General features: G+C 41.3%; 1 protein-coding gene across 1 annotated transcript in view; it reads left to right on the forward strand.

The window, feature by feature from the left end:
* The window catches only part of ntsr1 (neurotensin receptor 1 (high affinity)), a 179,573-nt gene that overhangs the window by 88,179 nt on the left and 76,869 nt on the right, over positions 1-14,525 (forward strand). The window contains exon 2 of the mRNA XM_020933495.1: positions 9,642-9,843. Within this exon, the coding sequence (XP_020789154.1) occupies positions 9,642-9,843 (202 nt within the window). The remainder of the gene's footprint in view (positions 1-9,641; positions 9,844-14,525) is intronic.

A 14,525-nucleotide genomic window follows, 5' to 3' on the forward strand; every position in this document is an offset into this window, starting at 1 on the left:
GCTTCACAAGGCTCCATTTGCCCATCACTAGTTTTTGGCAGAGTTTTAGTTAATTTTACCTGTTTGTCTTAAATTTTACGTGGACACTGCCGGCTGTGATTGGATGTGGATTTATTGTTACGCACCGTGGCTGTGAGACACTGTAAACGCCCCACACTGGAGACTGGAAGTGTTTTCATGTGGATTTAAGTTTTAACGCTACACTCTGTTTCATCAGCTCTTCTGTTTTACCAGTAACAGACACACATCACTTTGTTTACTCACATGTGCGACGTGCTGAACATGTTAAACGTGAGCCGTGTTTGTGCCGCAGAGAGCAGTGGTGATGTGTGAGACCTGCACTGCTGATAAATTGCTGCGGTGAATGTTTTGGCTCAACATGTCTTGTCTCTAGCAGCTTCTTAAACTAGCTGCATATTAGTTCTAGATTTAATTTGATTTAATGATTTAATTTACAGTACAACCCCTGCTAAGTTTTTAGGTTAACGAGGCCTACAGAAGATCAGTGCATGTTTCTGACAGAAGGGGGTGTGGCATCATGATGGTGGTTCTTCATCGTGATGTTGGATCTTTCATCACAACTCTAAAAGTCTGTCTACATCTTCAAACCTGACAATGCTCTTGTTTCACCTCGTAATGTCATGAAGCAGTAGTTTTCAAGTTATTGTTTTGACAATTGTAAGACTGAAATGCTCCAAATTATTGTAGTGAAGGTGTATGGAGTAGGGATGGGCATGATTATTCGATTAATCGATAATTGATCATTAAGAATTTCAACGATTCATTTTAATCGACAAACCGAATGTAGGTTGCTGTGTGTAGTGTGACCAAACAGGTGTCTGTACATGTGTCTCTGCATCAGAAGGAGCGAGACACAAACACAAACATTCGGTCAGTCTGCAACGTACCGAAGCACAAATGTGTATTTAACGATGACTTGTACAAGAAATTCCACGCTTTCCGTTCTGTTCGGGACAAGTGTGAGTCCATGTGTACAAAGCAGCACATATATTTCGGTGCCCAGTGGGAAAAAGTTTTGCCAGGTGAGAGTTGCTCAATGTGGATGACGAGGCCCCGCCCCCCTCCCCCCGTACGGTGTCCTGGTTTTGACAAACGCAAATCTGGTCACACTAACCTGTATTCACCTGAGTCATGTCTTTTAATCCGACAGAAGTTGAACCACATCAGCGACACAAGAGCTGTAGTTTTATCTTCGCTTAGTTTATGCAAATTAGCAATGTGGTTTTAAGTTTTGTTTCTGTGAGAGTTGCGCAAAACTGAATTAAACACATGATAATGTCAAACAGCTGATGTGGCTCTAGAGTCGTTACGGTTTATATGTCGTAAAGTTGAATTTATTTATGCAGATTAGTAGTGCAGATAGTAATAATAATGATGATCATTTTAATATAAAAGTGTTAATGATTAATCAATAATCGATCGTTAATTCTTCTGACGATCGATTAAGAAAATTTCATCGAATGCCCATCCCTAGTCTGGAGTTTAAAGGTGCAGTGGAGCTGTGTTGACACTTTATGACTTAATCACAAGGTGGATAATAATAACAGAAACTCAAAACTAGGCCCTAATATTAACCAGTACCCTAATACGATGCTTCTCTCAGGAATATTGGAAAATACCTAAAGTTTAATGCTGATACTTTTCAATACCTCTGTCAGTATCAGTATATTGGTATTTGGTATTGATACACCAATCACTACCACAGACATGAGACTGTAGATTTAGACAAACATTACCAACATGCTTCGTCTGATCGAATGAGAAGACACGAGACAAAGCTTTGACTCGTGACTAGCTTTCTTATAACGAGGACAAAAGGAGACGTTTTTTTGAAGAACAATTGAATCATTAAACTGATCAATACCTGTCGCACCACTTTCACTCGATTATTCAAAAACATATGACAGTTATGAGTCTGTCGTCCATAACAGGCGAGACTATTTTAATACACGATGTTACCTTGAAAAGACAAAAAGATCATATACTGTGACTTCACACCTTTACAATCATTTGTCCTTTTAAAATGTTCTCAGTCTTTGGCACAACTGAAAAAAAATCTACTTTGTGGCTGTTTTTGTTTCATGTGGATATGCTCAGTAATGGGATATTATCCAAAAACCATAGATTGTGTAGAAATGGACATATCTAACCCCTCAGCGCCGTGTTCCAAATATTGAAGTGCGCACGGGCTCAAAGTGGTTCCTACAATCTCCAGTTCCAATTCAACAAATCCAATTTTGTATTGAACAAGTGTCTGTCACTGTCACTGCTGTTGTCAGGCTCCTCATTCTTCCCATAAAATATTGGTTTTGTTTCACAATTTTGTCACTAAATCAACATATGAACATTAATAATTGACCAATCAGGCGCGTAGCAACAGGTTGATTGACAGCGTTGCTAAGCCCCCGCTCCCTGTCAAACCAGCGCTGAGAGCGGGAACAGGTGTTACCTTCAACAGCCTCGCTCGTACCTGGCTCTTTGGTGTCGAACGCAGATTTCCAATTATGGTCCCTACTGTAAATGCCGGCCTCAATGAGCTTCATTTGGAACCAAACGCTGTGAGTGATGTTACACTTGCCCTTCTGTTATACAGTCTATGCCATCAAACATGGTCAACAAATCTACAATATGACAGTTAAAGTCTCTGCTCATGATTTTGACTCTTAAAAACTTGAAAAACAGAACTAGTTCATTTGAAACAGTTTGCAGGGCTCCAAGGTTCTTCTTCACTTACCTTATTTATGCTTTCTGAACATCCTAATGATTCACCACCATGACTTTATAAGAACTTTTCACAACTCTCAGAGATAAAAACAGTGTTTTGCTCTGCTTTGCTATGCTATAATGTGCACCTCCTGATTAACACATTAAACTCAGTTTTCAATGTTATGTGAACTCTCATGTGAACCACTTTAAGTCAGTCCTGTTATAGTGTCGTTTCTCCCATTTACTCCCCCGAAGTTGGATTTGGAGTGGTTCTTTCATGTTTAAATAATCTTCAAGTAGGGATGCACCCAAATGAAAATTTGTGGCCAAAACCAAATAAAAATTAAACACTTGACCGAATACTGCAGCCAAACATCAACTGAGGTTGTTAAGTTTATCACAATTCTTTTAATGTTGCATAAATAGCCTAGAAAGAAATAGGCATGTTTTTAAAAGAAAGTAAATGTTTTTTTAAATATTTTCTAAATCTTCCTGTGGCCTTTCCAGTAAGTATACCCCTACGTTTTTCATTCATATTAAGCGAGGCCTTCAAACAAAACAACAATTCCAAAAAAAACGTATTAAAAACTGCATAAAAGTGGATAAACCCACAACAAATAAATTCTTGTCCTTTTGGCACAAGTCTGCTGAGCCACAGTAGATAGGCCAATAATGTAAACAGAAGGCTCCAGTAAATGTCAGTAAGTGTGTGTTTGTGTTTGTAACCTCACACACTTAGAGTACAGGACTTTAGAAGATCACCCCTAAAGCCCGTTTGGAGGAGAGTTCTGTGTGTGTGTACCTGTGTGTGTGTGTGTGTGTGTGTGTGTGTGTGTGTGTGTGTGTGTGTGTGTGTGTGTGTGTGTGTCTGTGTGTGTGTGTGTGTGTGTGTGTGTGTGTGTGTGTCTGTGTATGTGTCTGTGTGTGTATGTGTGTATGTGTGTGTGTGTGTGTGTGTGTGTGTGTGTCTGTGTGTGTGTGTCTGTGTGTGTCTGTGTGTGTCTGTGTGTGTGTCTGTGTGTGTGTGTGTGTGTGTGTCTGTGTGTGTGTGTGTCTGTGTGTGTGTGTCTGTGTGTGTGTGTGTGTGTGTGTGTCTGTGTGTGTGTGTGTGTGTCTGTGTGTGTGTGTGTGTGTGTGTGTCTGTGTGTGTGTGTGTGTGTGTGTCTGTGTGTGTCTGTGTGTGTGTGTGTGTGTGTGTGTGTGTGTGTGTGTGTGTGTGTGTGTGTGTGTGTGTCTGTGTGTGTGTGTGTGTGTGTGTGTGTGTGTGTCTGTGTGTGTGTGTGTGTGTGTGTGTGTGTGTGTGTGTGTGTGTCTGTGTGTGTGTGTGTGTGTGTGTGTGTGTGTGTGTGTGTGTGTGTGTGTCTGTGTGTGTGTGTGTGTGTCTGTGTGTGTGTGTGTGTCTGTGTGTGTGTGTGTGTGTCTGTGTGTGTGTGTGTGTGTGTGTGTGTGTGTGTGTGTGTGTGTCTGTGTGTGTGTGTGTCTGTGTGTGTGTGTGTGTGTGTGTGTGTCTGTGTGTGTCTGTGTGTGTGTGTGTCTGTGTGTGTGTGTGTGTGTGTCTGTGTGTGTCTGTGTGTGTGTGTGTGTGTCTGTGTGTGTGTGTGTGTGTGTCTGTGTGTGTGTGTGTGTGTGTGTGTGCGTTGATGTTACTCATATAAGGAATAAAGTGAATGTGATCTGCTCTGGAGGTTACAGTGGATCTTTGTAAGAACTGTGACAGACGTTTCGCTGCGTCTCGTCTCCGTCTGTCATCACTGCTCCACTCTGTTTTTATCTCCATAAACTCACAGAGAAGCGCGGATCATAAACGGACGTAAATCAGCCTCATAGTTTATTAGATATTTCTGCTGCTGGATTGATGTTCTCCGCTCACGTGATAGCTCTGCTGCACCACAGGTAAACAAACTGTGCCATGTGATGACGTCATTGGCCATGGCTCGGTTCAGTTGTGCAGGTGTGAGTGCAGAACATAGAACAACTGTGCTTGAGCACCGCACGGTTCTAGTGCACACTTATGCACACTGCCGACATTGTAAAGAAGGTTCCAGATCAGCGCGTCATTGCATCACGCGCCACTGTTCCGCCTGATGTTTAACCAGTGTTGGGAAGGTGACTTTTAAAATGTAATCCCCTACAGATTACAGATTACATACACCAGAATGTAGTTTGTAACGGAATCCATTAAATTACTTAAAGTGAGTAATCTGAATACTTTGGATTACTTGATTTTCTGTAGAGAAGCAAATACTCAGCTATCTTCATAGTTTTGTCTGCCAAAAGAAAATAAAAAGCCCAGATTTTACTGAACCGTACTGATTGAAGAGGAGGAGACACGTCCACGCAGCATGATTTACTCCTGTTAAATCCTGGTTTAGTCCTGGTTTTAGACCTGGTTTAGTGTCCGGCAATGATTGGAATTACAGAGAAAAAAAAAAGGGATATAGCCCAATATGTGAAAACAGGAAAATACCGTCGTGTAATCCATTTATTTCAGTAAAGTAACTGTAATCCAATTACCACTCACTGAAACAGTAACTGTAACTGAATACAGTTACTCATAATTTGTACTCTGATTACGTAACTCCAGTACATGTAATCTGTTACTAACCAAACACTGTGTTTAACTCACTCCACTGAAAGCTGAATGTGGCTTTTTTTTGCAGTGTTTGGCCAAATATATTCTGTTGCTGAATATTCGGTGCATCTCTATCTTCTTGATGTCTTCAGTACATCATTGCCCTGTTCTAGCCTCGTTTTCACCTCCACTGGTACATGCCCACAGTGATGCCCTCAGTGATGCAATTCATCCATGATACATATCTATTTATTTATCCAGAACTACAGCAGACACAATATGTCTTCTGCAAACATCTGACGTTCAGATATTTAATAACAGAATCACCTTTTGGTCTCATCTCCCGTTGTGATGGCTGTGTTTACATGCCAAAAATCTATTCATTATCAGATTCCTGAAGTTATCAGATCAGTGAAATGTCATGTAAACAGCTCCTGTCACTGTAAACATGAGTTTATTGTTCAATATCCTGCCTCTCACATGTTGATATCACATCTGTGTGACTGGGCGTCGTGGATGTAACAGATGTTCTTTGTCTCACTGGTGCAGACTGTAGAAATGGAAATAGCTAACCTGCTACTGCGTTCCAAACAGGAAGTGAGCATGGGTGTGCTTCAGGTTCCATCAACTCCAATTCACTTTCTATTGAAAAAGAGTGGCCCCTCTCTCTGTCAGTGCTGCTGTCAGACAAGTCATGTTGGTCTGAAAATGTTCTCTGCATTCTGCCAGGGTTTATTTCATGGTTTTCTCCCAAAATATGAACATTAAGAACAGACGAGTCAGATTAGATTGGCAGTGGTGATAAGCGCACGTCCCCGGCCACTCCAGCCGTGAAGTTACCTTCAACAACCTCGCTCCTGATTGGCTGCTTGGTTGCTATGATTCTCATGGTCAGAATTCTAAATATGGATCACACTCCTTTAGTCCAGTGCTTTATAGAGTCTATGGTTCAAACAGTCTGAGTTCTAGGCCTCGTCCGTGATTTTTACCTGAAATTAACTCATTTTTAAAAGCTTCACTTTACACCATTTAAACACCAACCTGCGTGTACTGCTCCATATTGATTGCATTTTAACGCTCGACTTCAAAAGTTGACTAGACAGACAATGCTGAGTGGCTGTGATTGCATTAACCACAGTCCTTACCGTCTAAGAGGGACGATGCTGTGTGGCTGCGGTGATTGCATTAACAAGGGTCCTCACCATTTAAGTTTCTCTGTCTGCGCTGAACATCTTTTCTTTCAGAAGTTCTCCTTGTGAAGTTCCTGTTTCAGGTTGTAAAGTTATATTTATCCTCCATAATTACAACCTTATTGATATCTGAGTGACTGTTTAACAAGTGTTTTTAAAGAACTTATTTTGAAAAGGCATCAGAAGTTTAATTTTGACAACATGTGCTTTTCCTTTCCGGATAAAAAGCCTGGAGACACTTCATCTTCATAATCCCTGTAGGACGTGGACATGACATCACTGGTGTAACTGTCAGACCACTTAAAATAAAAGTGATGCTTGCGTCTGCTGCACTGCTGCTCTTACTCACATGCTGCAGCGTGACCAGAGTCAGAGAGTCAGAGGCGTTGGGTTTCCAGCCTGTGGGGACGAGGCTCCCTGTGGACCACTGACCGACTACAGAACTTTTACACCAAATGTGGAGAAAGAGCTTCCAGAGGAGAAACCAACTAAAACAATCGCCTACATTCTACTGAAATGGCGGCATGACCGACATTTGTGGCGGCCTCTACGATAGAGTGACCATATTTCCGTTTGTGAAAACCCGGACACCTTACCAGAGGTGGGAGGCGGGGCCTCGACATTGAGCTACAGTCATCCCTCGCTACATCGCGGTCTCGCCGTTTTGCAGATTTATTAAATTTCTTTTTGTTTGTTTGTTGTTGTTTTTTTTTGTGTGTGTCAATTTTGCATGATTTTTTTTTACACACAGGTGGGTCAGGACTAAACCAGGTCTAAATCAGGACTAATCTTGGACTTAAGAGAGAGAACGCCGAGCAGCGCAATCGGGCAACTGCCGCGTTTACCTCCCTGAGATGCGGAGCTCTCCAGTCAGGCCTGTTTCAGTTCTGGTTTAGTCCTGGTTTACTCCTGTTTTAGTCCTAGTTCAGTCCTGGATTAGTCCTCCTCTTCAGTCCTAGAATCAGTCCTAGGTTAGTCCTGGGTTAGTCCTGGTTTAGTCTTCGTTCAGTCCATGGCGTATGCAGCGCAAAAGTTTGATATAATCTCTGGTTAACGGGCAGGTGCATTACAGAATAAATTAATCTTTGGTTCGTTACATAAAGAATCAGGAAAATAACAAAAGGACGACAACAGCAATAAGTTTTAAGAAGGAAGTAAAAAGGATTGTAGCTGTCCTGTCTGAGAAAAGTGTATAAAGTTTGTGCTGAGGGGTTTTACAGACTTAAAACAGATAAAATAATTGTAAAATATAAAGTTGATACTTCGTGGATTTCACCTATCACAGGTTATTTTTTTCACTGACATGTGCACATGGCCTCGAACTTGTCTCGACTGGGATGGAAAACAGAGAATTTTTTGTACAAATCATTGTTAAATGTGCGTTTGTGTTTGCTCCTTCTGAGTCACAGAGAACTACGAGAGACGCTCAGTTTATTGCCCCCAATGAACAATAATGAAAACTCTGACATTTCCATCACTTTAAAAAAATAAATAAAAAATGGACACCCAGGACAAGACGCAAAATACGGACATGTCTGGGGAAAAACAGACGTTTGGTCACCCTACTCTACGACATGTATTTTGTTTGTTTGTTTTTTTGTGCTACACTTTGAGTCTTGTTCATGGCCAGAGTTATTCTACAGAACTACAGTTTCATTACTTTACTACATCTACTGTTGGACTGAAGTGTGGGGGCTGTAAAACTATTTAAATAAGATTAAAATGGCAAATGCACTAATTGTTCTGTGCTGTAAACACACACAAAATCAGATGTGATGATCAGGTCTGATTACTCTAGTTATCTGATTTTGATGACCTTGTACCGACTGTGCTAAAGTCCATTTCCAATTAACTCTTCACTCAGCAATTTCTCAGAAGTCCTAATTGTTTTATCTCATTCTGTGGTAAAAGGTCACATATTCACAGATGAAATGTGAGAGCCTGACCTCTCAAACAGATAAGGCAGACGTGAGTAGGTCTCATTTGTGGCAGCAGCAGGAGGTGGATCAGTCTGCTCTTTGTCCCGGCTCAGACACTGTTTCAGCTCAAATGAAAAATGTGCGTCTCATGCAAGAAATTAGAGTCTCAATAGAATATTCAAAGTGGTTAGAGCAGCAGACAGCACATTATAAACAGAGACAGCACTACAGGGATTATTGATACTTTGCAGCTGATGACTGGAGGCACTGCTCTGTCTGAAGCTCTTACTCAAGTTACACTTTAATCTGACCCAGTCTGTTATCACTGCAAAGTCTTTTACTTGTTCTAATCATTCAAGATCATTTAAGGAAAGGTTCATTTCTGTCCTGTGAATTGAACTTTTTAGAATCCTGCTCAAATGATTTTCTAGTTTCCATACGAGTTTTTGTGTTGCGTAGTACGTGAGCAGTGTTGGGAGTAACGCGTTATAAAAGTAACAAATTACTGTAGTGCATTGCTTTTTGCTGTAATGCAGTAATTTAAGGCATTACAGAAAAAAAATATATATATATTTTACTCGGTACAAATGTCAGTAACGCACATTACAATGCTTTTTTTTAACCTGGATTGAAGTGGTGGGTTTTTCTTCATATAAATCCGCTAAAATCACCGCAATATCAGCAGTGATGAAACGCCGGAGACACGCCCGCGTAGGCGTCAGGTAACCACGGGCGAAAGGACCGACGCAGAACTCCACACTCCACGGGGTGAAGAGCAGCTGAGGCCCGATCGCGTTATAAGTTCTAGTCCAAGATTAGTCCTGATTTGGTCCTGGTTTACTCCTGATTTGGTCCTGGTTTACTCCTGATTTGGTCCTGGTTTAGTCCTGTTTAGCCCTGGTTTATTGTAGGTTTAGTCCTGGTTTGGCCTTGGTTTAGTTCTGGTTTAGTCTCTTAAAGTGCTGCAGTAGTCTTGTAATGTCTTACATTTTAAACACGGTAATATTGTAATGTAAAAAATGACTTTGAAATGACAGTAACAACTCATAAATAACACATTACACTTATAAAGTCACTTACTCAACAGTGTACATAAGTTTCAATACTTTTGATCACATACATGGCCCAGGTGTTTCTCATGACGACATCCGTAATGTAATGGGATGTTGACGTCTTTGTGTGTCAGATGCCCTCCCAGTGTGTTGACGTCATCTCCTCTTTTCTCTCTTCCAGGTGAATGTGTTCCTGTCCTTCGTCGTTCCCATGGTCGCCATCTCCTCCCTGAACGGGGTCATAGCCAATCAGCTGATACGGATGTTCAAAGAGGCGGAGCAAGAGAACCGCATGTGCGTCATCGGGGGAAATCCAACAGTGCTTAGCGTGAGCGTGGAGCCCAACCGCGCCCAGTCTCTGCGTCATGGAGTCCTCGTGCTGAGTAAGTCCTGGCTCACTCCTCTGCCCACAAGTCATTTTGAATCCTGCATTCAGTAATTCAAGGTAGACTCTTACAATGGTGTGTTCAAGAGAGTGTATTATGCTAAATCAATACACCCATCAAGAATCTCGGACTTCCGGTCATTGCGCAGTGCATACTGGGAAGGATCCACCATGTTTGTTTTCCCAGTGGGATGTGTCTATTGACAAAGCCGATCTTTTCTAGTCTTTTGAACCATATCACTTTTGTTTCTGGTTCTGATATTGTCATATTTTAGTTTTGAGATTCAGACGTCATAATTGTGTGGTTGTTGGATCCTAACAGCGTAAATCGGCTCAAGAAATTTGTTTGCGAACTCCATAGATACACAAGGGAATCAGATGTGTGTGACTGCAAACCTCTGTTCAAACTGTTTCCCTTCCCAACAGAATTGAAAAATAGTGAAAGGCGAAGGTGATGGGCAGGATTGATCCACGGGAAGGAAGAAGAACGAAACCTTTGACTGTCTAAATCATCCCGAGTTTGCAGCGAACATTTTGTATGTAGAGCGTCAATAAAGCAAAATCCCGATCCATTGCTCAACCTTGGTGACGAATTTAAAAGGTCAATGCCAAAGCGAAAGAGACACTACAAAGAGACCAAGACTTAATGTTGCTGTAAAACCACAAGAACAAGAAAGTGTGAGCTCAGTCTGTTTGTCTTCTGCACCTCTCACTTAACAAACGGGATCCTGCTTTGATTCACATACAAAATGTTCTCTGCAAACTCGGGATGATTTAGCCTGTCAAAGGTTTCATTTTTCGTCCTTCCCATGGATCAATCCTGCCCATCACCTTCGTCTTTCACTATTTTTCAATTCCGTTGGGAAGAGAAACAGTTTGAACAGAGGTTTGAGTCACACACATCTGATTCCCTTTTGCATTTATGAAATTCGCAAATGAATTTCTCGAGTTGTTTTCCACTGTTAGGATCCAACAACCACACAATTAACAATGTCCGAATCCCAGAACTAAAATATGACAATATCAGAACCAGAAACAAAAGTGATATGGTTCAAAAGTGATATGGCTCACTTTTTCGGAAAAATCCTTCCCAGTATGCTTTGTACAATGACCGGAAGTCCGAGATTCTTGATGCGTGTATTCCCTCATCAGAAACATGCCTTTATGTCATCCATGCATGTTTGAGTAATCTAGCAATCCTTCAGTTGTCCAGGTAAGGTCCATAGCAAAAGAAAAATGTATTTCTGTCAACAGGACAAACGTTTTTTTCATTGAAGATATTTTGCAGCTCCTCCAAACTGCTTCTTCACGTGACAGAATTGGATTTTTCTTTTGCTATAATCTGGCAATCTCTCCCAAACTCTCCTTACACTTAGTTGTAAGATTTGGTCCAGTTCCCAGCCCACACCCATGCACACACATGACCATTTTTTTTTTCATAAATATACAAAAATATGATACAAAACTGTACACAGCAACTTGACAAACCTGATGTGATGTGCAGGAGTTGCATTAGTGGGATGCAAGCTGATTGTGCAGTGATAATGCTCTGAAGGGGGAGTTAATACATTGTTTTCAGCTAATATAGTTCTTTCAAAACCATAAACGGTAACATAATGATCTAAATATGCTTTGTGTTAGCAGATAATGCCCTGCAGATGTCAAATAATTCCTCTTTACGGTTAAGACTCAGTTAACCTCTGAGTTTAACCTGACCTAAAATTAAACCTGTCCTTCAGTGTCTCTGGATTAAAACTGTCAGGAGCAGTGGGACTCATCTCCAGATCTTGAGCTAGTCTTGGTCAGGACTACATTTGCTCGAGCATTTGACCTACGGTGGATGTTATGGTGCATGCTATGGTCCTATGTTTTGGGCTGAAGGGGAAAACTCAGAGACACAGAGAGAACATGCACACTCCACACAGAAAGGCCTGGTCGAGTTGAATCAGGAACCTTCTTGCTGTGAGGTGAGAGTGTCTGTGTCCAGGTGAAGCTGGAGCAGGTACAGTAGGAACTGAAGGTCAGTCTAATTGAGGCTCAAGAATCCTGCTGTGGGAAGCTGGAGCAGAGTTACTTTGTTCCAAAAGTTCCAAAAACAATCAGAGATGGTACGAAGACCAACACCTCCCCCTCTGTTAGATGCAGATCTTATGGTGGGAGAGAGTTGACCAGGCCAACCTGTTAAACAACTTCGTCAATAGATTTAAATGTGCTGCCACATCTTCCACTGGCACACCATGCCCTTGACCCTCTGCAGTTTGCTTATCAGGAGATAGTTGGAGAGGACGATGCTCTACCTGCTCCATAGGTCCCTCTCTCATTGACAAAGGTGGTTGTTCTGTGAGGATGACCTTTTCTGACTTCTCCAGCACATTTAACACCATGCAGCCTCTGCTGCTCAGAAACAAACTCATCAGGACGGGAGTCGATTCTTCTCTGATTAGCTGGATTACAGATGACCTCGTTAAGAGACCTCAGTATGTCCGACTGGGGGAGAGCATCTGTGACATTGTTGTTTGTAACACCAGAGCTCCACAGGGGACTGTACTGTCACCAGTTGTGTTTACCCCGTAACGTCGGACTTTAGATTCTAGTCAGAGCTGTGTAACATGTAGAACTTCTCTGATGACACAGACAGTGTGGGGTGTGTCAGGAACAGTGGTGAAGAGGAGTACAGGCAGCTCAGTGAGGACTTTGTGCTGGAGGGTTAACCACCTTCAGTTGAACATTGCAAAGACCAAAGAGATAGTGGTGGAGTTCAGGAGGAGCAGGACACAGCTGGAGACACTGTGGAGATTGTGGAGAGTTAGAAGTATTTGGGCTTACAGCTCGACCACAGACTGGACTGGTCTGAGAATAGAGCTGCTCTACAGAAAGAACAGAACAGATTGTACTTTCTCAGCACTGTTTAAAAATGTGACCATTTACCACTCACCAGTTAACAGAGATAAAAAACAATGAGACAAGCCAAAAGTTGAACGATCACATACCTCTGTGATGAACAAACATCTTTATGTTTGTTTCATTGTTGCTGCTGCTGTCGTTTGAATTTCCTTCAGGATCAATAAAGTATCTATCATTAAAACATAATGTTATTACATTTTATTGTAAGTGCAAAATAATGGAGCCCAAACAAATGAAAATGATCTTGAACATATACTACTATCTTACGTGAATAACATCATTTTTTTTGGAGTAGATCAGTTTAATGCCACATTGTGCAACATTCCAGGCAAAGTGATCATATCTCCATAGAGACAAAGCAGAACCTCCAAAAGAAAAGTTACATGATACACCTTTAATCTTATAATACACAGAGCTGACTCTCATGAGCTTTGAGCCATGTTCTAATGTTTCCTCCTCAAAAACAGACGTGGAGTTGTGTTTTGTTTCTTTCACACATTTGAGTAACACTTTACTGTTAGTCTGTCTACATCTCCAAAGCTCAAATGCTCTGTTCCACTGTGTGATGTCACAAAGTTAACAGTTAAATTTGACCTTTAGTTCAGTAGAGCTTAGAAATTTCAGGACTGAAATTATCCAAATGATTTTAGTGAAGGTGTGTGGAGCACTTCCTGTATCACCACATGACATCACAAGGTGGAACAGAGTGTATTTGTTTGAGAGGAGAAGCCTTGATATACAGCTTTTTTGTGTTAAACGTGTGAATGAAACAAAACACAACTACAGGTCTGTTTGTGACGGGGAAACAACAAACACTGTAACACAAATTAGGAAATAGTGTAATATGTGTCCTTTATATAAACAGATCATTATTTTCATTTTAACTACAGTAAACTATTTCAAATCAGATTCTCATAACAATTTAAATGAAAAGAGGCTCCATTCTCAGTGAGTCTGTCCATAGAAATTGTTAAGAAATGTGAGACTGACAAAACTACACTGCCTTCACTGCATTTTAATGTGTTTTAATAATAAACCTATTTGATATATATTTAAGAAGTGCCAATCATCCCTCCTCTGTCATAAATCCATTATAGTGTGAATCATAATAAGTGGAGGTGGAGGAGCAGTTTGAATGTAATAAATAAACTTTCCTTTGTCAGTGTCACTCATCTTCTCACCAAACACAAGTTAGACCAAGAATATACTCCGACACACAACCAGGCAAAACTTTTTCATTCTTGTTTCTTCTTTATTTCCAGGATTATTTTTGTTATAATATTTTTCAGTGTACCTTGAGCCTCCAACCCCATCAAAAAGCGACCGCGCGCCCCACAATCCAGAGCGCCCGATACACAAATCCACTCAGGTGTCCCAGCAAGACTTCAGTAAACTACAAAGCCGCACAACCCGCAGAACACACACACACACACGGAGCAGACAGCGACCGCACAACGAAACACACCCACAGACACACTCATCACTCCACGCCGACGAGGAACGGAACGAAAAAGCGAGTGCAATGTGCCACTTCTAGACACAACTGAACAACTGAGTCACTGCGAACACGCCGGCATAGGTGGGGGCTACTACAACCCACACTAGACTGACCAATAGGATTCCAGGATATGTTTTCGCTGATTTTTTCCAAAGTTAATCGAAGTAGTGACGATGGTAGCTTCCGGAAAAACACAACACGAAACACGAGCAATGGAAAGATCGCGGCGCACAGTTTTAGAAATAATGAGCAGTGGGTGTATTTTAGGGATAAGTTTA

Source organism: Boleophthalmus pectinirostris, unplaced genomic scaffold (genome assembly GCF_026225935.1).
Source record: "Boleophthalmus pectinirostris isolate CB_2022bp ecotype Guang Dong unplaced genomic scaffold, ASM2622593v1 HiC_scaffold_8, whole genome shotgun sequence".
Taxonomy (NCBI): domain Eukaryota; kingdom Metazoa; phylum Chordata; class Actinopteri; order Gobiiformes; family Gobiidae; genus Boleophthalmus; species Boleophthalmus pectinirostris.